This window comes from Protobothrops mucrosquamatus, unplaced genomic scaffold (genome assembly GCF_001527695.2).
Source record: "Protobothrops mucrosquamatus isolate PMUCROS unplaced genomic scaffold, P.Mucros_1.0 scaffold377, whole genome shotgun sequence".
NCBI classification, from domain to species: domain Eukaryota; kingdom Metazoa; phylum Chordata; class Lepidosauria; order Squamata; family Viperidae; genus Protobothrops; species Protobothrops mucrosquamatus.
In genome coordinates, this window is record NW_015386709.1 from 204,672 (window position 1) to 228,311 (window position 23,640).

The window sequence follows — 23,640 nt, forward strand, 5'->3', positions numbered from 1 at the left end:
CAATTGGGGATGCCACAGCCGCCGGCAATGCAGCAACAGCCATGGGGGTGACAACAGCCCCCGAGCATGCAACTACCGCTGGGAGGCTTGCAGCAACTGGGGATGCAACATCCACAGTGGGGAGGCCAGCAACCACTGATGGTGCCACCTCTTAGAGCCACCTTTGATGGGGATCTGGAGAAGCTGATCTTTTCCCTCAACCAGGTGTGCTCTCACTTGAACTGCTGTGCCTATTTCTATCTGAGCCCAGCCGCTATGGTTGACGTGATTGCGTCCAGCTTGGAAGGGGAAGCATTTGAATGGCTGAACAATTTATATACGAGCAAGCACCCAAGTTGGAAGACTCCCATCTCTTCCTCCTAGGACTGAGAGCGAGGTTCAAGGACCCATCCATTTCCCTCCTAGCGGAAGAACAAGTCCACAAAATAAAACAAGCCGGCAGGCCTGCATTGGAATATATATGAGAGTTTCACAAGATAGCCAGCCGAATAGAGAGGTGGTCTGAGCAATCCCTAGTCCATCACTTCAAGGAGGGACTAGACGACCACCTCTCCCAGGCCTGTATCTACCGAATAGTCCCTGATCAGCTGCAAGAATGGCACCAGGCAGCAGTAAGGTTAGACGTTCAGCTTGCCTGCTATAAGAAGCCACCCCCACAAGAAGCCAAGTCGAGGCCAAATCAACCCAAACAACAGCCACCCCCCCGAACGCCTCCAACTGCTGCGGCTACTGAAAATTCCAAGCCACCTGCTGTCCTATCAATCGTTTCAGATGTAGACAACAGGGACATCGAGCAGCTAGTTGCCCAGTCCCTTACCCTCAGCAGCAGAATAGACTGGGACCATCAGCGAGAAAGAAACCAGCCCAGCAGCTGACAAAAGAGAAATCCAACTGGATCAATTCTGAGGGCCGGGATTTAAATGGGACATGGAAAATTATGTCCGGAGTTGTGCTGTATGTGCCACCATGAAAAGAATTCCGGGGAAACCCCCTGGGTTATTGTAACCGGTGGCAGACCCTTTCCAACCATGGGAAGAAATTGCTAGGGATTTTATAGTAGATCTACCTGAAAGTAGGGGAAATACGGTTATCTGGACTGTGATAGATCTGTTCTCAAAGCAGGCTCACTTCATTGCCTGCAAAGGGCTCCCGTCCACCCAACAACTAACCAAAATGTTCCTGAAACACATCTACAGACTGCATGGCGCACCTAAACGAATAATCTCTGACAGAGGAATGCAGTTCACAGCTAAGTTTTGGAGGAGTTTTCTTAAACTAATTGGCTCATCTCAAGGACTATCATCTGCTTTTCACCTGTCTATCAATGGGGCGACTGTATCTGCAATCTCAATGGTAGAGCAGTATTTCTGATGCTATGTAAATTATCAACAAATGAACTGGACTGACCTCCCTTTTGCAGAGGTGGCTTACAATAACTCTGTTCACAGCAGCACCGCCTTCATGCCTTTTAAAGTGGCCACAGGAAAAGAGTTCAGCCCAATACCCGAATATCCCCAAGCGCCCTCCGCTTCCCAGACTCTTGATCAGTGGGTGAGAAGGTGGGAGGAAGTTTGGAAAACCACGAAAACTACTTTGAAAAAGGCTTCTGAGACATACAAAAACAGGCACATAAAAAAAGGGCTCCTCAAAGAACATTCCAAGTTGGGGAAAAGGTTTATCTGTCAACTAAATATTTACAGCTTAAGTTGTCTAGTAAGAAGTTAGGACCAAAGTTTTTAGGACCCTTCCCCATTGTAAAGGTCATTAACCCAGTCATGGTGGAATTAAAACTTCCTAGGCTCTTAGGAAAAGTTCACCCTGTTTTCCATTGTAGCCTGTGAAACCTTTTCGGGGTTCCACCTTAAAACCTCCCCTTAAGAAGGCACCGGGACCCCTCGTGGTGGCAGGACAGACTCATTATGAAGTAAAGCATATTCTTGATTCTAGAATTTTTAAGGGGAAATTGCAGTACTTAGTACAATGGAAGGGATATCCGTTGTCTGAGGCCACCTGGGTGAAATCTAGTGATGTAAAAGCTGACAGACTCATTAATAGGTTCTATAAGAAATACCCTAATAAACCAAGAGGCAATCCCTAACCTATGTTTTTGTTTACATTACAGGATTTGTCCTTTTTATAAGGGGGGTGGTGGATGTTAACGCTGCTAACATCGGATGTTCTTGCTTTGATAACAGATGGAAATGTAGCCATCTTTTCTAATAATAACTCAGCCGTGGGACTCAAGGTTATTGCGCACAGAGTTGATAAAGATTTGGCGGGCTGGAGAGCTGGGGAGAAAGCCCGCGCTTCAAGTTAATTGGGGAATGTGATTTATGACAGTTAATTGGAGGAGGGAATTGTGCTTTGCTACTTTGTGCCCAGGGGAGGGAAATTCAGTTTTTGGCTTTAACTATGTAGTACCGATACTTTGTTTCTCGAATAAAAAATTCTTTAAGGTAAACAATGCCTCGAAGTTCGTTTGAAGAGTTCCATTTGTCGGAACCATGACATATATTTTGCTAGTCCCCAGAGCAAAGGTTGAGCAACTTAATCCATTGTAAGAGTGCTGCTTTGTTTAGGCAAGGATTGTACAGAACAGAGTATACTGCCTGCCCGTTCCTGTTTGGAGGCTATACATTTTTTCCAGTGTAGGAGATAGAAGCTAAAACATGGGAGGGCTGTTATCACTCTGTCCTGCTTGGGAGGCTGGTTTTCAAAAGCATCAGGAGGATTGCTCTTGGGGGAGTGATGGAATAGATGGCCATTAGTCTGACCAGCAGAAGGAGGAGATGTCCAAGGGCATTTTAATAAGTACAAGAACAACATATCCATCCTTTCCCCTAGCTACAATTCAAAGTCAGGTGTCCTATTGATTTCATTTGAAGTCCTATTGATTTCAACTGAAGTTATTCAGGAATGTGGTAGGTTTTCCATTGCAGCTATTTCCAGACAAATAAACTTTTCATGTTATCTATCAAAAGGCCAATTTTTTTTTAAAAAAGATTTTCTATAGTAAGGCTGCAGATGGTCTAACAAAAGCAATGGATTGAGCGGTTGGCTCTGTGCACCATAATTGACACCGTAATTGACTACAATAAGAAGAATTTCTGCCAAAAATATTAATTTCAACAGATAAATGGAGGTTAATTTTCATTAAAAATCTATTTAAGGCAGCAACATATAAAAACTATTGAAAATACTGCATTTGTGTAGGAAAAGAAGCAGAGAGAGACAAAATAAATTTTAAAATCTTTCCAGTAGGGTAAATTCATCTCCTTGATTTAAGAAGGCATTAAGGAAAATCTATTTCATGTTCTTAGCCTCATCTGTGCTTCAAAAACTATATTTGGAGAAAAACTGGAAAGAGGTGAGAAACAGTGGTACCACTTTCTGCTTAAGGGTGCACAGAAGAAAACCTATTTTACTAAAGAGACCAAGGTGAAGGAGAAAAACAGGAGCCTTTGGCAGAGCCAAGGACTTGGAGTTTACAAATAAACTAACTGATTGAAGATACTTCTTATGAGAAACTTTGTTACAGAGAGATACTTTTTCAATTTTTGAATAAGCTGTGGTAACTTCATGAAGATTTTGAGGCACAAAAGAGCCAATATAGATTGAACACAGTACAGGAAGAACATCTTAAGGTAGTCATTCCTATTTAAAATACTGTGCTACAGTATTTTTTGTTTTTTACTTCCTTCTGGGGCTTTTATTGCTTGGCTTTGGGAGAGTTGTGTAATAGTAGTTTATTTTAAAATATAAAAAGTGTGGAGGTTGACTAGCATTCAAATGCTATGCTAATCTTTAAAGTGGCATTATTTTGCAAAGGCAATAAGAATACCAATGGGCTTTCATTCACAATCTTGAGGCCATTACAACAGTGTTCAGATATAAATGGTTGATCTGCTGGATAAGACTTGAAAGGCCTGACTGAAGTCCTAATCTCAGCCCTCTGGGTGCTTTTGTCCCAGTCATTCTCTCTGTCTTCTCTCATTCTTACCCTTGGCATATAATTAGATGAAGAAATGCAATATATACTTCCTTCTGTTCCTAGAAGAAAAGTAGAATATAAATCTAATGATTTAATCAAGTGAAATACTAATCTTCTAGAATGAAGGAATTAAACTGCAATGACGCATGCATGTTTGCACTTAAAAGCAATTATGAGGTTTTTCCACTGGAGTCTCTGAAAAAAAAAGTCCTTGCAACTAATCCAAAGGCTTACCAGTAAGGGTGGCTTTGGACATGGCACCTGCATTGCGCGGCACCAAAACTTCATGGTACTGCTCACCAGCCAGAGTGCTATATACCAATTTGAAGTTTTCCACTTCTGCCTCACTGTTGTCCCACTCAAGGCCTAGGCTGTCTGATGTCCGAGAGAGTATGCGTAAATTCTTCGGAGCATCAATTTCTGCATTGGAAAAAGAAAGCAAACAATACAAATTCCTTTATAATCGCACCAGGTATATCTCATATTAGTAAGATATGTTTGAAAAAGCATTTCAAAAGCAATGCAGGTAGGCAGGTTATTTAGATTTCATGCTATTACTCTATGCAGAGAGAATTTGAACCATAAAACCAAAGAAATTGCTAATTATAAAGTATTAATAATGATAACAATAAGAACTATGTAATTGTGTGATACATTAAAGCACGCAAAGCATTTCAGGATCTTATCTAATTAGAATTTGTAGAACATTGGTTCAGCCAGTCACCTAATTTATGTGCAGATACAGATATATGTTTCAATTCATGTCAAATCTGCTACATTTAAAATGAAGCCAAATATGGAAAATCGAAGGAGTCAGAGTTAAAAATGAAATCAGATTGTTTCAAATTAAAGCCTAGTTTAATTGTATGAAATCAAGGACTCTGTTATTAGAATTGATTCTGTACAGTCTTAGGCAACAATAAATCTTTCTGAGCTTTTAAATTTAGAAATTGAATCTGAATGTGGCTAGGTGAATAGCATTTTTATCTCATTGAGTTTTGTTCTTTCTGTTAAATTTAAAAGGAACAAAATGCTATATATGAAGCTGCACTAAGTTGAATCTTCCACTTAGCTTCTTTGGCCCAGGATTATCTGCTGAGACAGACAGTGGCTCCCACTTTTGCATTTTAACATTTCAAAAAGAAATACTATTATTTGGCACAGAGGTATGTCCTTCTACCTCACATGCATACACGAGGGACCTGAACCGACATTTCACATTTAAATATGCATGTGGTTGAAAAGAACAATGGTTCTTAAACTGTTTGATCCAATTACCCTTTTCCTGGCCTCAAATAATGTCATTAGCCTGCCTCCCTTATGTACACAAAACACAGACTGTGGTTTTACATATGCATCTTAGCAGTGACAGTCCCAAATTGGATTGGTGACTCACAAACAAGCAGTTGCAAATGCCCCAATTATCACCTAACTATAGGCAGAAAATCAAAATATAAATTGGATACATAAATATTTCTGTTGGTTAGGGTTCTTTTTAATTTATGTATACTTTCATTGTGGAACTGACAAGTATTCCTAGAACCTCAATAAATGATATGCAGGGTCAGTATCAGAATTGTATAATTTTAAGCCCAATCTGAATTGCAAATAGCAGAAAGAAGAGAAACAAAAGCAGGAATAAAAGGTCAGGAGGCTTTAAAGATGCACAGAAAACAATGGTTGGATTAAAATTACAGGTGAAATTCTACATCCAGGAACCTAGGAGAAAAAAAAATCCTGTGTGAGATTTACATCTAAGATGATATGGACAGGAGTATGATGTGGTAGTTGCATTTTGTTTTATTAAAAGTTGCAGAGGTTAAACTTTGAGTTCAATGAGGTTTTAGTTCTGCTAACTTGTCTTAATCCATGCCAAAAGAACAGTCTGCAGTAATTTTAAGAAAAGTGAGTTAAGATATGGCGGTCTTCTTGTTGAAGTTGGAGTGGTATGAGTTTCCTGTTTATCAGTTATATAATCAGGGATTTGCAATTATAAGGAAAATCAATGCATCTCAGTATTTTTTTTAGTCCCACAAACTTCTTTTGTTTCCTTGCACACGGCAGCGGAGAAAAGCAACAGAGAAATGCGATGGAGAAATGCGACGGAGCTGGAAATCAGGTTAGTGAAGAAATGCTTGGGGGAAGCGAGAGCATCTGGGCGGTGGTGTGCCAAGTTCTCCAGCTCCACAGCGGCAGAGAAATACAATGGAGCTGGAAAGCAGGTGGCAAGGCAACCCTCCCAAGGGTGCCAGGTGCTGAGATGGGCCCGCCTCTCTCCAGCAGCAGCTCAGGCCCGCTGGAGGGAAGGCCGGCATCTACTGAAATGTGATGGCATTCTGGCTCTAGTGGGGAAGGGGCAGCTGGCATGGGCACTGCAGGCAGGATGTCTGCTTGCTTCAACACCCTCCCCTATCCTCTGGGGCTCCACCTGCCACTTTGGTAGCTGGGTGGGCAAAGCTGCGAAGGGGGCGAGCTGGCCAAAAGCCCAGCCCAGTGACGATGCAGAGCTGCAGGCCTCCACAGCTGCCACCATTGAAACAGTGAAAGGGGACCAGGCAGCGTGAGGTGGCGCCACAGGACCGAAGCGGCAGGTGGTGAAGGAGGAGGTGGCGGCCGCTGCCAGGCAGGTGATCTGTGGGATGGGGCATGGGTGGTGGGGCCTGAAGAAAACCCCTTCAGTGGCAGATGCGGCTGATGCGCAGCGGCAGCAGAGGCCTTTTGCCTTCACTCCCCCTGGCTCCGAAACAGTGGAGGGGATGGGTAAGGGGCCTCCCCTGCCCATCCTCCATAGCATGGCAGTCTGGCTTGGAAGGGGAGTGAAAGGGAACAGGCGGGCAGATGGGCAGGATCTTAACTAAGGCTTATTTTGGGGGTATGGCTTATATTAGGCCCACCCCCAAAAATCAAGCTAGGACTTATTTTCGGGGTAGGTCTTATTTTTGAGGAATCATGTTACCTTCAGTCTGTGGTGAGAAAAACATCCCCTCAAGGTACAAAATGTTTCAAAAATAGCAACTACTTACCACTTTGTAGTTCCTGGCTTGTCCTACCTCCCAAATCATAGGATCCAGTCATAGCAGCACACTGCCATGAACTGATAAAGAGTCAAAATGCAAAAATACTGGAATGCCAGGTTAGAAGTTAAAAGGCAATTGAGTTTTGCTATGCACACAACCATGGGGAAATACTAGCCTTTTTAAAAAAAAATGTGAAAGAAGAGAAAAAGATTTGCATTTAGGCCTGCATCTAAGAGGGGAGGGACAAGACATTCAATTGCTAGCTAATATAGAAGCTCTGATTATTTGACAGATCTTTATGCACTGTTACTAACTAGGAAGGGCAAGTGCTCATTGACCAGCGGTTCTCTGTGAACTTTGACTTGAAAACATATTGTATGCTTAAAACATCCTGATATCCAAATAAATCTAAAAATAGTCATGGATCAAAAAAGGCTTGGCTGAATCTCAGGTATATTTTAAATTGCATTCAGTGTAGTTTGGAGATGGAAAAAGTGGTCTGGAAGAGTTCAAGCTATCTTTGAAAGAAATTATTCACAGCCATCCTTGTGGAAGAATAATTGACCTGAATGTATCATTTTGTGCTATCCTTCCCTAACATTCTGAGGGTTGCCATGCCACATTTTGGGTACTGAAAGCGAAATAAGAACATCTTGGACTGTGTGAAGCAATAGTGGCAAACACATCATGCAATAGTTTTGCTACTTTATTTATTGTTTTGATTATGACATCTCACCAAAGAAAGTCTAAGAATGAAAACCTCAGCAAATCGATAGATGCATATCCCCCTTTCTCTTAAGTCCAGTCAGCACAATATTATCACAGAGATCATACAAATCTCTAGTATTCATCTGAAATCTTTATGACAGGCAATATCTAAGCCATAAAACAGTTCCAAACTCTGCTTTCCTCCTTTATGGAGTTGTAAATTAAACTTGCTAGATGACTATAGTGTTGACTAAAATAAAACCCTGTTCTAAGTTCTTGAATATGATACTAGAATGTACAATACATTTATTACTAGGTCGGACAGAGATCCTGGTGTAATGCTTCTCTTTCAACCCAATACTCTATCCTCTCTCCCTATGCTTCCTTTGTGAGCTAGGTTCTTTTGGAATTAATGATTTTTAATTTCACATTATTTTTCTAACTGAAAAGAATGGCGTTTCTCTGCTGCTATGATAAAAGTGGGAGGACCAAAAGGAGGCTATTCAGTAAGTGCCAAAGTACTTAGCATGCCTGTAGAATAATGATGCCACATGCCTGCGAGCTGAGCCTGCTTTTGCTTACAGTTTCTCATTGGTTCTTTTTAGAACCATTAATTGATGCAGACCCCAAACTGAGCAAACTGTGCTCGCTTTGCTGGTAAGAGCAAAGGTTCAATTAGATTCCCATAGAAGAAACAGAAGGCTGCAGATGGGTTGGCAAAGGAAGTAGTCTTAAAATATTCAGTGAAGACTTCTCAAAAAAAGAAAGTTAGAAATGGGGTTGAAAGCTGGCAGATAATGTAGATTTAGACAATATGTTCAGATGGATCGTTGGTTTCAATAGGGAAATAGGCTAGTGATCCTTATAGGGATCAGGCAATATTTTCACTGATCAAAGCTCATTAGCTTTTTCAGGAAGTGGAAGAGGAAGAGGAAGAGGAAGAAGAAGAAGAAGAAGAAGAAGAAGAAGAAGAAGAAGAAAGAAGAAGAAGAAGAAGAAGAAGAAGAAGAAGAAGAAGAAGAAGAAGAAGAAGAAGAAGAAGAAGAAGAAGAAGAAGAAGAAGAAGAAGAAGAGGAGGAGGAGGAGGAGGAGGAGGAGGAAACCTATTGCAGAGACCCTTACTGGGACTGAAGTATGACAAAAGAAAGCAGCTCTAAAGTTTTAATTATCAGATGATCATCAGCTGGACCAAAGCCAATTGCTACTAATATTGTAAGTTCTTTCTGAACCTAGAATTAAGAGTAGGTAGGGATAGAATTGAAATTAACAAATATTAAGCTTGTACCACTACTTGTACATATATACAAGTTTAAAGTTGAGTAGAGATGAAAGTGGGAATTCAGAAAAAATACTCTCACACTTGCAAATGTACCTGCAAAGCAAGTAATTTAAGTAAGTTATTAAATTAAGTAAGTAATTTCAAGCAAGAAAGCAGACTGCTTTTACTTATCAGTAGTTGGAATAAAAGGGGAGGAAATCTGGAATGCTATTTCACACTGCCTCTTTAAGACAAAAGCTTTGGAACCTTAGACATGTCCTTTGACAGCCTACCTTCATAAGGACACGTGCTTATTATTTTAATCTACTTATTTCAATAAATGGATCTCAAGTAGAGATTGATTTTGATAAGCCTGAGAGATTTTTTTAGGTAGAAATGCTAGCACTTGTCCCCAGATCCTTCTAAATGCAAAAATATAACTCTAACACTAAAAGTATGACTCTTCCTCCACTGTACTGAGGAAGAAAGCATAAGGCCAGTGTAGCAGCAATGAAATGTTCAACTAATACTGGGTCTTACCTGTTACAAAGTGGGTGATTGCAGCATCGCTCTCATTAGCACCACGGAGAGCTGAGATAGAAACTTCGTATGGGGAACCAGGTCGTAAAGCTTGCATGGAATACTGCCTCAGTGGAGGCTGCAACCGGAAAGTGGTCTTTCCTCCTTCCTCATTCTCTAGGCCATATTTCAGTAGAATATAGTCCACTTTAGCCCGGGGTGGAGACCATTCAACGAAAGCCACAGTGTCAGAAATATCACGAACCAAAATCTGAGTGGGCCCATCAATTACTGGAGACATTAAGTCCATGAACAAATAGAAAAGAAGGAATTAATTTCTTTGATCAAAGGAAAACAATCTACATTTAGGGCTTATAAACATTTTGCATGAAACAGAAAAAATGCATTTATAATTTGTGGTTTTGATGATTAGAAAAAAATAATAACAGAAAACATATTACCAATAGTTTTTTTGGGTAATGATACTTATACTTATTTCAAAGGAAATCAGACGTTTCTTCTATTTTTTCTTTTTATCCTTTCTTCACTTTTGCTTTTTGTTTTCTTTCTTTCCTACTTCTGTTCTTTATTAATCTGTGTGTGTATGTATGCATGTGTGTGTGTATATATATATATATATATAATAGAAAAGAAATTACAATTGAAAAAAGAGGTTAAGATTTGAGTATTAGAAGAAGCAATCTATATTCATTGACAAGTTACTTCTTATTCCCAGAAGAACCTCACACAGAGTAAAAAGAAAAATAAAGAGCAGTGACAACTTTGCAACTTTTACTTTTGTATTTAAATGGTTCAGAGAATGTATATCCAGATAATTTATTCAAAATCTTGACATAACTTTGTGAGAACAGAAAACTGCCTTTAAAGTAAGCAGGAAAATAGATTCGATTGATGCTAACTGACATATCCTTACCCGAAGAAAGTCTGCATATATTCACTGTAGTGTTTCACAATGCATAAATGCAGAAGTAGTATATTGTTGAGAACTATGGCTTCTTATTAGCCAAGGAACGTACTTGAAAACTTTTAGGTATGGTTGGTGATCCTAAAATTTTTATATGAAACAGAAGGGAAAAAAGTGGTCAAAGGTGCCAAGAAAGATTAAAACCAGGAAGGTAAAGACATGGAAGTTAAGAAAGAATTCTGTGTAAAATTGTTACAGTCCTCTAATAGTAACAAAGCTTTAGTTACAATAGTTTTTTAAACTTTGTGTAGATTGAGGTTGAGGCAAATGGCACCAACTATTTGTTAGGTGTATCCATTAGAACTGTACTTAGAATTTCACATACAGACAAAGAAGCCAACTTATATATAGAAAGAACCAGTTTGGTCTAGTGGTTAAGGCCCCAGGCCAGAAAACAGGAGACCATGAATTCAAATCCCGCCTTAACCATGAAAGACAGCTGGTTGACTTTGAGCCAGTCACTCTCTCTCAACGCAACTTATCTCACAGGTTTGTTGTTATGGGGAAAATAGGAGGAGGAAGAATGTATTGGATATGTTCAACACCTTGGGTTGTTTGTAACAACAATAATAAAAGTGGGATAAAATAAATAAATAAATATAAATAACTTAAATTCATTCTACTGTTTTTATTTCCCTCTAATCATTTTCCATTGAGGATATAGAGACATAGTAGAATTAGTCATACCACTGTATGAACCAGTAGTTTCAGATTAGAATCTTTTCAATCTGGAGATACAATTTAAAAAGCAACTCATGTAGAGAAGGTGTGAATTTCATTTAAGGTTGTAATCCTTATTAACACTAACACTAAAGACACTGAGATGTCAATATGAGGCATTCCTCTAAAAAAAATTAGAATTTTTTCCCCTATGATTCTTTTTTTCACTCCAGTTGTACAGTATCCCTGGAATGTCCTGTCAACTCCTGTTGCTGGTCTTGTCTTGACACCAAGCATATTTTAAGTTCCTTTATACTTATTCATACTGTAAAACATAAGTTAGGGTCAAAACCCAAAGGAAAATAAAGAGAATCAGACCAATGATTTCTCTAGCAGCTCTTCTATCATCACAGCAAGGGATGGTTTTGCTTATGGACCATTAGGCAGAAAAGTCTCTTAAACCAAAAGTCTCTTAAATTGCTTCACATGGCCTATAGATGTCATTGGTAAGCTACATCCTGTAAGCAGTTCTCAAACACTGCTACATCTGTAAACGGAAAAAAAAGGTTTGTGTGCAATAAATGTCTGTATGTACTTGCTGAAATGATGAAAGGATAACTTAGGTCTCCATCAGGATTGCAAATTAATATTTAACACATCCTCTTTTCTTTAAATGAAAGACCTTGTGCTGTGCAATAGTTGGCATACATATTTTTGCCTGGATTTAAAGTTCATTAATTCTTTATAATTAGCTTTGTTGATGCATCCTGTGTTGAAGCTATTTGCATGGTTTTCTCCCCCCTCCCCAAAATAGATTTTGCTAAGTGAAGATATTTAATAAGTTGATAAGGAACATTTCTAGAAAAATGAAATCCTTGCTTCCTAGGTGAGAACCTGTTTAACCTTATTGTTGATCTATCCATACCAGCACAACAGTTCCAACAATGCTCATACAGGTGTTTCTTGTGTTCCACAAATAGAGCATGAGTCTTCTCTATCACTGCATTTAGTATTTAGAAGTATATTGTTCCTAAACATGATGGTTCTTCTTGAAACAAATTACTTTTTAAATAGTCTTATCCCATCAGGAAAGAAGGTAGATATTAATTCACAAGCTTACATAAAAAAGTAAGTTAGGGTTACTTACAGGTTGAAACGCTGGCTGAAGTGGGTGAACTTCGGGCTTGTTCCTTGAGAGCTACAACATTGACTGTGTACTCCTCACCTGGTTTCAGGCCGGTCTGATTGAAAGTTGTCACACTACTGGGAAGTTGAGCAATCACACCCCCTTCATTGTCCTACAGACATTAAAAAAACCTGATTCAAAGTTGAATAAACTTTGAATTTTCTCCATGGCCATTACTGAACCTCATGTTTCTGTGCCCTAAAATTTACTTCCTTTCTCTGTAAAGAAGGAGAAACTTCTACACCCCATCAAATTGGGAGCTATAGTGAATTTACTGTAGTAGCATAGATTCTAATAATGGATGGCAACTGCAACCTTCCTCACTTTTTAAAACACAAAATAGCATATACAGTATGACCCTATATGAATAAATCTAAAAGGTGGACAAATATGTATAGAAAATTGTATACTTTTGCTCATAAGTATAGTAAGAATGGATTTTCTTTCAATTTTGAGGGGGAAAAACAATTGTTCCAATTTTAACAAATCATAAAGTGAATATTTACTTAAGAGTTGGACCAAACTGCCTATCTCTGGGATAAATGTATATGCAGGTTGGAAGAATATACAGTAGAAACTGTAAGGGAGACTGTGTATGTGTGAAAAAGAAAGGAAAAAAGCGAGGGAAGGAGAAATAGAAGATTGAGAAAATGAGAAATCTTTTGCTAATATTTTGTCTGTTTTTTGAAGATTACTGTCCCTGAGATTGATAAATTGTTGTGCTTGTAGGTACGTTTATGCTATTGTAAATGCAATATATATGTGGCTGAATTTTCAGTATTTCCTGCAGCATGCCTATATACTCAATGTTTTCCTGCCTCCACTAGCATTTAAAAATAGATAATCTTTCTAAAACCTACAAAAATTATTGATGATAGTATATTTCAATGCCCCCATAAGCTGAGATTTACATAAATAATTTTTATTAGTTTTGTTATTCAAACTTAATACTTAAATTGTGAAGTCTGTTATAGAAGTAGATACTAAAACAATTTCTATAAATTTGAATCCATGAAACAGAGTGGAGGCAGAAGAACATTGTTACCATATAACTTTTATTAGCTATTTTAAATATGATTTCATTAAAATGATGTAGCAAACTATTAAAGAAATAAAAGTAGCATCTGCTTTATAAGTTCCAGTACACTAGTGGCTGGTGAGCTGCAGTTCAGTTCTTTCATAATACATTTGTGTGAAAAATTCCTTGTGTGTCTAATCACACTTGGCCAAATAATGTATTCAATTAAATTTAATTCAAAATATATCATTCAGCTATGAGTGACAATGTAGTGGTATAAAATAATTACAGTATACATAACGATACATATAGTTCTTTCTTTGCAAATACTGTATATAATGAATTAGAAAGCAGAGTAATTCTGGCTTTCACTATACATGCAGTAATGTAATGATCAAAAAAGCTGCTGCCTTTTTCACAGAGAAGGGGGTTTATAACTACACTCAGCAGCAAACTACAACCAAAACATCAATCCTGTGATCTTCACTCTATAATGTGACATCAGCAAAAAGTGGCCTACTTTATGCAATTCAGCTTCTTCCACTAGCTGATCTTTTTTTCTTTTGCCTTTGGTTGATTTGCAAAACACTGACTCACTCTCTCCTAACTTTGTCAGTCAAGTATTTCAACTCAAATGCTTCTGCCTATCTCTTCAAGGCTCAACTCAGGGGTGTCAAACTGCCAGCCCATGGGCCAGATGCGTCATAGCAAAACTGCCAACAATGGAAAAAAAGTTGCAATACGTCACGACATGTCACGTGACATTGCAAATTTGACACCCCTGCTCTAACTGGTCCAGGGAAAGGTGTATAACAGCAATATCTTATGAGGTCATGTGAATAAAGACAAAGAGAAAAAAGGAGAGTTGGACACAGGATCCATGCAGAGAAAAAGTCACATAAGCCAGATAAAATCTATTCTAGGGAGATGCTCTATTAATCTGTCTAAAGATAGAACCAAGGCTAGCTCTATTGATGAGAATTCTAGAAAGAAGGAACTATTAACAAACAACCAAGTGAAACTTTGGCTGTGATTAAGGAATGTGTGAGTAAATTAATAATGCAGATATCACTGGAAAAGGAATATATTTGAGTAAATATACCAATAAAGGGGGGAAATTCCAAGATGATAATCAAGAAAATCCTAGTGACTCCTAAGAACTTCAAGACTGAACAGTACTGCTTCCAATTTACATTACTAAGAATCACTGCTCTATGAAACTTTCTGTTGCATCTTTAGTCCTTATCTTGCTCTTTATATGGCATCTTCAATTTGGTGGTTTAGACTAGAGTCCCTCAGTCTCTTTTCTCAAGCAACTTGCTTATGCTGGACTATGAAGAATCATGATTAAGCCTTATAGGCTCACTCTTGTATGCAGATTCAGCAAATTTCTATTTTCCAATTTCTCTTTCAAGCAGATATTACCCCTTCAATCAGAAACTTAACTCTAAATTCTACTGTTGGAACCATCAAAGGTGGGATCCAATTTCCCAGGTGTTTTGGATGTTACTTTGGCAAAAACATCCTTATGGTCATGAACAGATTGCAACTAGGTAAGTCATAACTCTAATGATTTTCAACATCACATTGTAATTGGTTAGTTCTTCTTAATGATAGGCTGTCCTTGAGCAACATCCCATCATGCATGCAGGCAGAGAAAAGCATTAAGTCATCAACCACCCAAATTGAAAGTCTGGAAAATATCTCACTTCTACCAGTTCAGTAACATTTTCTCTGATAGGGATCGTGGCTTCTCTATCATTTTCTAATCTGTACTCTAAGCCTTCTAAATGCCCCTGTGAACTTGTGTTCAAACTTAAATGTTACTGCTGAACCTTGAAAGCTTTAACTATTTCAGTGTCAACTGAATGTAAGTTGAATAAAGTTGCTCCTTTCCTGCTAATGTATGACACCCTCAATAAATTGCACATTAACATTAAAGTTTCTCCTGGGTCTTTGTTCACTTTTTTTTTGTCTTCCCTCTAGTGCTGCACACATAACACATTCCCCGAGCCTATGTACCAAAGATACCATAATATGAGATTTCTCTACATGTGGTAACAACTACTTATGATGAAAGGATATCGCCAAAGGCAAGATAATTACCTTGGGGATGAAGCTGATCTCCCAGCCATCAAAGGGAAAAGAGAAGGGTTCCCATTCCATCTCAACAGTGGTCTCTGTGATAGTTTTGAACTGCAGTCCTCGTGGAGTAGAGAGTTCTGGAATGCAGAGATGGGGAATACAATCTTTCTTTAGTTCAGGTCTAACTATCCTCCTCACTACATCAACTATCCTCCTCAAATTTCTTTTGTTGTCCAAAGTACATAACTGGGAGACACCCTGCTGCAATAAAACAATTAGAACCCTTATACTGGGTACTCATAACTCCATGTTGGTTTCTTTGGTATGAAACCTAAATGTCCACAACCCCAGGGAGGGACTGGTGGAAATAAGAAGACAAAGAAAAGTCTCTCTACTTCTTGAAAGAATCCAAGTAATTGAAAATGGAACAGTTTTATCAACAGTAGTGAAATTTTCCCCAAGAGTAACACTTCAGCATGAATCAAGGATATTTGTAGAAAATTAATTATGTCCACAATGATATCCCAAATAAGCTCTAGGGTCAGTGATACACTAATGCAAAAGTTAGTTGCATAATCAATATAAGGCGAAAGATACTAAGTGATCTCCATAAGTTTCTTTCTGAGCTATGCTTGTTTCTTTCAGTAGTAGCAGGTTTTCCTGAATACACAGGCTAATGACAAATCCATTTGGCAGAGTGCCACAGCCCTTCCTGATGGAAAGATCAGTATATTCATAATTGTCAGCTCAAAACTGCAATTGCTTCTAATTCATACTTCTAAATTTTCAGTTGTATCTTTATGATATTATAGCTGGAAAGTGTTAATCTATCTGTAGGAATGGAAGTTATTTGGTTTTAATCAAGTGAATTGAATAGATGTCAGTTGAGGCATTTTTCTCTTGCCTATCATCATTTTAATACAAGAAACTCAGAGAGAAAAACATATTGGAAAGGCTTTATGAATGCTGCAGGCAGTACCAATAAAGCTGTATCTATGTGTATGTGTGTGCACTACTTTCCTTGCAGTTCACCCATTGAAAGATGAATTTCAGCATGATATTTAAGGTTGATTTACAATTATCTTAAATCATCTCTCTTTCCTTACAATCACACAATTTTAAAACATGTACCAACTTTTTAATCACCACCCCAAACCATACCCTTAGCAGTTGCTTGGTGTGTTGACAGCAGAGGTGATTGCTATGATATGAAAACTTCAATTCTTCTAATTCAGGCTGTTACCATACTCACACAAGGCCATGTTACACCCCACCCTGCCACACACACCTTTAACCCTAATGGACTTTAATTCCTAAGCACTGCTGTAAACCAAAATTTGTGAGTAGATATTGTTGTGTCCTGAGCCTGCTGAAGCATTCAGCAGGCTCAGAAATGTTGCAAATGGTCCCGGGCAAGGCACGAAAACAGCCAGATTCCTATTGGCTGACACTGTCCGGGTTTTGGACATTATAAAAGGCCTGCACGTCTTTTGCTGGTTGCTGGTTGTAAGGAGAAGTCAATAAAGAAAGCTTTGCTGTTCACCATGCGTCTTTGTTTAATGCCTGCGACCCGAAAACACAAAACTGGCGATGAAGGTGGGATCACTGCAGGCAAGAAGAAGATCTAGGAATCACAGAAGGTCCTGAAGCTTGGGAAGTCGGTGTCCAGCATAGTGACTCAGCCTGCCAGTACAGCATCACTGGAGGTGAGCTCGTCTAACGGACCCCTTCCCCAAACCAAGCTTGCAGTGAAGGCATTAACAAGACTGTAAGGCTTAAGATGTCTAAGATTGGCCGGTTATCTGATTTTGATGTGTCTAACCTGGAGCGCTGGAACTCATATGTAGCCCGGGTGGAGAATTACTTCAGGGTCAATCAGATAAGGGAAGAGGGCCTTAAAGCGGCAACCCTGCTGTGTATTTGTGGATAAGAAACGTTCGACATAGCAGAGAATCTGGTGGCCCCTGCACTTTTAGAATCAGTAACTTATGCTGATTTGAAGAAAATGCTTAAAGAACATTTCCAGCCGAAACTGTCTGTAATCGCTTGAAGGCACGCGTTCGAGCAGAGAGACCAGAGGCCGGGTGAGTCTGCTGCGGACTTTACTGCTGCCTTAAGACAAGTGGCCAGGCCTTGTAAATTCAAGGATCTGGAAGAGAGGCTGCAAGATCGATTCGTTTGCGGCCTAAGGAGTTGGGAGCTGCAACAGAAGATCTTCGCCAAAGAAGAAGTTTCATTCCAAGATGCCTTGAGAGAGGTTGCAGCTGAAGAAGCAGTGGGCGGTGCTGTGAAAGCTTTGCGGCTCACCAGAAACCCTCCAGCCACCGTGACCGTCCATCAAAAGGTCACTCAAGAAGATCCAGAACTGGATCCTGAAGAGGATGTGGACAGGCTACACCAGCCAGCAGAGAGAAGGCTGAAGGAGCGTCCTGACAAGGCCCCAGCATCATCTCAGTGCTTCGGGTGTGGAGAACGCCACAAGTGAGCTGACTGCAGATTCCGCTCTGCCATTTGCCGGGCATGTGGCAGGCAAGGCCACATTGCCTCCATCTGTTTGGGTCACCAGAAGGTTCAACCTCGTGATGAATTGCTTCAGAAAGGTACCAGGGTCCCCAGCCAACACAGGGTGGGTTTCTGTGCATTGCGCAGAAGCATTTTGAGGACAGGGACACACAAGTCCCTTAAGAAAAAGCTTTGCATTGATGTGAAGTTGCAAGGGGTTCCCTTGTCAATGGAGTTGGACACAGGGTCCGCTCTATCGATCATTTCACATGACAAAGGGATTTGCAGCAGTAGTGGCCTTCGAGTCAAACTTAGGCCATTGAACTTAATTCTCAAGGACTTCCAGAATTCTAGAGTCAGTGTAAAGGGGGAGGCTATGCTCAAGGTGCAGTGTAAGGCCTTTGAAGGCCTACTAGATGTGGTGGTAGTTGGGGGTGATTGCACAAGTCTTATTGGACTCAATTAGTTCGAGGCCCTGGGAATCCAAGTGACTGGGCTGCACAGCCTGCAAACGCCAGGCCTTGCAGAAGTCTGCAAGGAGTTTGCTGATGTGTTTAGCTCAGAGCTTGGCTCCTACAAGGGACCTCCTATTTCTTTACGTTTAGACCCAGCTATCACACCCATTAGGATTAAGCCTAGAAGGGTGCCTTTTGCTCTCAAGAGCAAAATTGATGCAGAGCTGGACAAGCTGCTCCAGCAGGGAATCTTAGAGCCTGTGGACTCTAGTCCATGGGAAACCCCCATTGTGATGCCTCTAAAGGCTAATGAAGAAGTCCGAATTTGCGCGGACTATAAATGTACATTGAACAAAGCGCTGCAACAGTATGCATATCCAGTGCCTGTGGTAAGCCACATTCTGGCCTCCCTCAAGGGGGGGTGTCTCTTTGCAAAACTTGATTTGGCTCAGGCCTACCAACATCTACCTGTTGATGAAGCAGCAGCTGAGGCTCAAACTATTGTAACACATAGAGGAGCCTTTAAAGTCAAAATACTACAGTTTGGGGTTAATGTAGCCCCTGGCATCTTCCAAAGTGTAATGGAGCGCACGCTCCGTGGTATTCCTGGGGTCTGTCCCTACTTTGATGACGTCCACATTGCCGGGGAGTCATCCCTAAACTTAGCTGAGAGACTAAGGGCTGTCTTGCTTTGTTTCCACCAAGCGGGTCTGAAACTGAAGCAAGACAAGTGTAAAATTGGAGTTATTTCCACTGAATTCTTAGGATTCAGAATTGATGCTCAAAGCATCCATCATGCTGAATCCAAGCTTCAAGCAATTCAGCAGGCCCCAAGTCCCAAGTCCAAAAGCGAGCTGCAAGCTTTCTTGGGACTCTTAAATTTCTATCATGCATTTCTCCCCCATAAGGCTGCAGTGGCAGAGCCGCTACACCGGCTCTTAGACAAACAAGCTCCTTGGCAATGGACTAAAGTCCATGAAAGGAGTTTCAATGAGGTTAAGGCCTTGCTCTCTTCAAATGCTGTATTAGCACATTTTAATGAGCAATTGCCTGTATGCATCGCCTGTGATGCATCCTCTTATGGGGTAGGAGCAGTACTAGTCACCTGAAGGTTGATGGGACACAAGTCCCTGTGGCCTACTATTCAAGGACTCTGTCATCTGCAGAGCGGAATTACGCTCAGATTGACAGAGAAGCTTTGGCCATAGTGGCTGGCATAAAGAAATTTCATGATTTCTTATATGGCTGCCACTTCACGGTCTACACAGACCATAAGCCTCTGCTGGGTTTGTTTACCACTAACAAACAGACACCACACATTATTTCCCCACATATGCTATTTTCATGTCAGCATATGACTACACTTTAATTCACAAACCTGGGAAAGATATGGGCCATGCAGATGGCCTCAGCAGATTACCTCTAAAACAGATAGAGGCAGATCCTGCTCCTGCTACTAACATTCTCTCCATTCAGGAGTTGCCTGAATCTCCTCTCAATGCCAGGGGAAACTGCTGAAACTGCCACTGATCACATGCTTACACGCGTGCTGACATGGGTAGCCATATAGTTTGGCCTTAACTGATTGGAATCAGAGCATAATCTGTCCCACAAACACGACACAGCAAAGTCAGCTTATAATTAAGGAGAGTGGCAGCTGTTTTAGCTAACAGATGCAGGGTTAGGGAAAAACATCAGCAGAAGACTTGGAGGACAAAGCTATGTGCATCAAGCAGTCTGTTCTGATTTGGTCATCCTAAATTAGCTTGCTGTTGTCAGCTGCAGAAAAGAGTAATGCTTTGTTGCCATTGTCAGATTGGTTGGGTCCTGTAAGCTATCATTTTTTGCCAGGCAGGAAAATGCTTCAATCAGTCCACTGTAACAGGTAGAGCATGACCGTTCCAAGTTTGTACTGTCCAGGTTCCACTTGGAATTAAATAAATCATTTTTTGAGGTTACATATAAATACTCAGCATGAGCAAGGATGCATGAATATTTTCTGGAACCAGAAGAATTTGTGAAACCAATTTTTCCAGTAACTTAAGTGGGCTAAGTCCCATCATACAACATATCTCTGACAGCTTTTATGGGAATAGCTCCCTCCGGCTTATTCAATATATCTACCAAGCAATGTATAGGAAGAAACCGGGGCAAGCAGTTGTAATAAGGGAAGAAAAACAAAATTCTGAGGATGTTTGGAAATGTGATATAGAAATTTGGAAATCCCAGGGACCCCATAATCACTGAGATGATTGGTTTTACTGGTGATTTTACCAAGCTTTTTTAATTTTTTTGGTATTCTTACAGATGTTTTCTTGAATGAAAATTTTCTATATTGATTTAATTAAGATATGTTGAAACTGACTTCAAATCACTAAATTTTATTATACTCTTCAGTTATAATTAATAAACAGAACTGCCTAGAATGTGTTTCATTCTCTCAAAGCAAAACGGAACAATAGCTCCTTTGCGACAGAGAAAGACAGGATTCCTCAACAATTGTTCCATAGGAGCACATTGTATCTGCAACCAATCACCTTCAAACGCAGACTTTTTTGTGATTAATCGTCAATTTTTTTAAACATATGAAAAGGGATGTCCTTAAAATCTCTTTTTAAAACTTCTCTCAATTGTGAAACCTGAAATAGCAATTTGGGGTGCAGAATAAGTAGAGAATACTTACGGGTGGCTACCTTGACTCCAAGAGGGGCACTGAGCACTTCACTGATAACAGCATAGATGCTGATGTTGTATGTCAGTCCTGGCTCCAACTCTTTCAGAGTGACAGTGGTCCAGTCGCCCGGCACTCGCTGCTGGAGCTGCAGGCCCCCTGGCACTGCTGGCTGGTAGGAAATGACATATTCAGTCACAGCCATTGGGCCATCCCATTCCAGGTCAATTGATCGGTCTCTGACTGCAGCCACTTGCAGACTCTCTGGAGGAGCAACTGGAGGGTGGGGGGAGGAGAGAGAGACAATTTTCAAACGTGATTCACCAATCTCCTCAAACTCCTCTTTGACATCTGCTTCCCCTTTGATCAACTCACTGAGATTTCGATACTAAGCACCTATACCTTGGGATTGAATTCAGTTCTATGGAAAGCATTTTCAAGTCAAATGGTACAATGATAACATTATTTGTACTTATTTCTACAATCAATCAGGATTTGCCTTCAGTTATTTATTTAATGTAGCCACCATAAGTCCTCCTTTCTGATGAAATCTCTTGATGTTATTGCCTTTGCAAGGACATTTTTATTTTGTTAAATATTCACTTAGATATGGACTAAACCAGTGTTTCTCAACCTTGACAATTTTAAGGCATGTGGACTTCAACTCCACAGCATTGCTGGCTGTGGAATTCTGGGAGTTGAAGTCCACATGCCTTAAAATTGTCAAGGTTGAGAAACACTGGACTAAACAAATGCATTGCACAAAGCAGCCTAAAGCCTTAGTTTCCTCCTTATAGGGAGGCCTTCCAGGTGGACCTTGGGAATTGCTATTTTTAATTCTTAGATTATATTGTATCTTGCTGTAGTAATTTTTTTAACAGACAATCCCTTTAGGCCCAGAAGTTGTGTTTCTTCTTTGCCCCTTTCAGCATTCCACTTGTTATATGCATATGTACAATATTTTTACATGCGTACTTTCTTTTACATAGTATATAAACATTCCAGGATTTCAAAATATTACAGCTACATCAGTTTCTGACTAGTTATGTTCCTATCTCAGTCTTTCCCTTTTGTGGCATTTTAGAAACTGAGCTATGTTGCCTTTGCAATCCTTGTTCATATCTCTCAACTTGTTAAAGGTAGAATAGAATAGAATAGAATAGAATAGAATAGAATAGAATAGAATAGAATAGAATAGAATAGAATAGAATAGAGCTGGAAGGGACCTTGGAGGTCTTCTATTCCAGCCCCCTGCTTAAGTAGGATAACCTATACCATCTCAGACAAGTGACTTGTCTAGCCTCTTCTTAAAAATCTCCAGTGATGGAGCGCCCACGACTTCTGGAGGAAAGCTGTTCCACTGGTTAATTGTCCTCACTGTCAGGAAGTTCTCCTTAATTCCAGGTTGCTTCTCTCTTTGATCAGTTTCCAACCATTGTTTCTTGTCCTGCCCTCTGGTGAATAACATGACCCCCTCTTCTTTGTGGCAGCCCCTCAAATACTGGAACACTGCTATCATGTCTTCCCTATTTCTTCTTTTCTTTAGACTAGCCAAACCCAAGTCCTGCAGCCATTCTTCATATGTTTTAGTCTCCAGGCCTTTGATCATCTTTGTTCCTCTTCTCTGAATTTTTTCCAAACTCTCAACATCTTTTTTTGTGATATGGTGACCAAAATTGGCTGCAGTATTGCAGGTGTGGTCTTACTAGGGTTTTATAAAGTGGTACTAATACTTTGCGTGATCTTGACTCTATGCCTCTGTTTATACAACCCAGGATTGTATTAGCTTTTTTGGCTGCTGCTACACACTGCTCATAGTCAAGTGATCGTCCACTAGGATTCCAAGGTCCCTCTCACAGTTACTGTTTTTAAGCCAGGTCTCACCCAATCTCTGCTTATACCTTTGATTTTTCCTGCCTAAATGTAAAACTGTACTTTTCTCCACATTGAAAATCATTTTGTTGGATAGGGCCCATTGTTCAAGTTTGTCAAGATCTTTTTGAATCCTGAGTTTGTCTTCTGGGGTGTTGGATACTCCTGCTAGTTTAGTGTCATCTGCAAATTTGATGGGTTCCCCTTCAATTGTCCATATGGTAAGATGTGCTTGCATACACAATTCTCCATCAGATTCAGATACAAATAAAATGATAATAAGCCATTTTAAAGCAATCTTTGGCAGCTATGAAGATTAGAAAGCATACTTTCTGAAGTGAAAGCTCAGAATTTTGAGAATCCAGATGTTAATGTGTGACAGTAGCCAAGCCCCCAAATTATAATAATGTGACTGCAGGGATGCTGCAACACTTTTTTGGTGCTATTGTAATTTCAAACAGTTGCTAAATGAATGGTCATTAAGTGTAGATGACCTGTATGAAATATAGCATCACTAGAAGGAAGGAAGATCTTTGGAATTAAGGAAGAGGGGCCTTCTACCATTGTCTATTCTTGTGTGTGAAAGTTCTGGTGCTAAGAGAGATCAGTTAGCATATTGTAAAGGCTGTTTGCTAGGATATGGAATAAGTGGAATTGAAATTTTCATGTCTTTGTATTATTTAACTTGCCAGCTTGTACATGAAGTGTGATAA

At 39.9% G+C, this 23,640-nt stretch overlaps 1 protein-coding gene across 1 annotated transcript in view; it reads right to left on the reverse strand.

The window, feature by feature from the left end:
- TNR (tenascin R) overlaps positions 1-23,640 on the reverse strand; it is a 123,412-nt gene that overhangs the window by 59,177 nt on the left and 40,595 nt on the right. The window contains exons 3-7 of the mRNA XM_015815812.1: positions 21,068-21,331; positions 15,449-15,564; positions 12,286-12,436; positions 9,515-9,784; positions 4,226-4,411 (exon numbers count right to left, since the gene is read on the reverse strand). Coding sequence (XP_015671298.1) covers positions 4,226-4,411; positions 9,515-9,784; positions 12,286-12,436; positions 15,449-15,564; positions 21,068-21,331 — 987 coding nt within the window. The remainder of the gene's footprint in view (positions 1-4,225; positions 4,412-9,514; positions 9,785-12,285; positions 12,437-15,448; positions 15,565-21,067; positions 21,332-23,640) is intronic.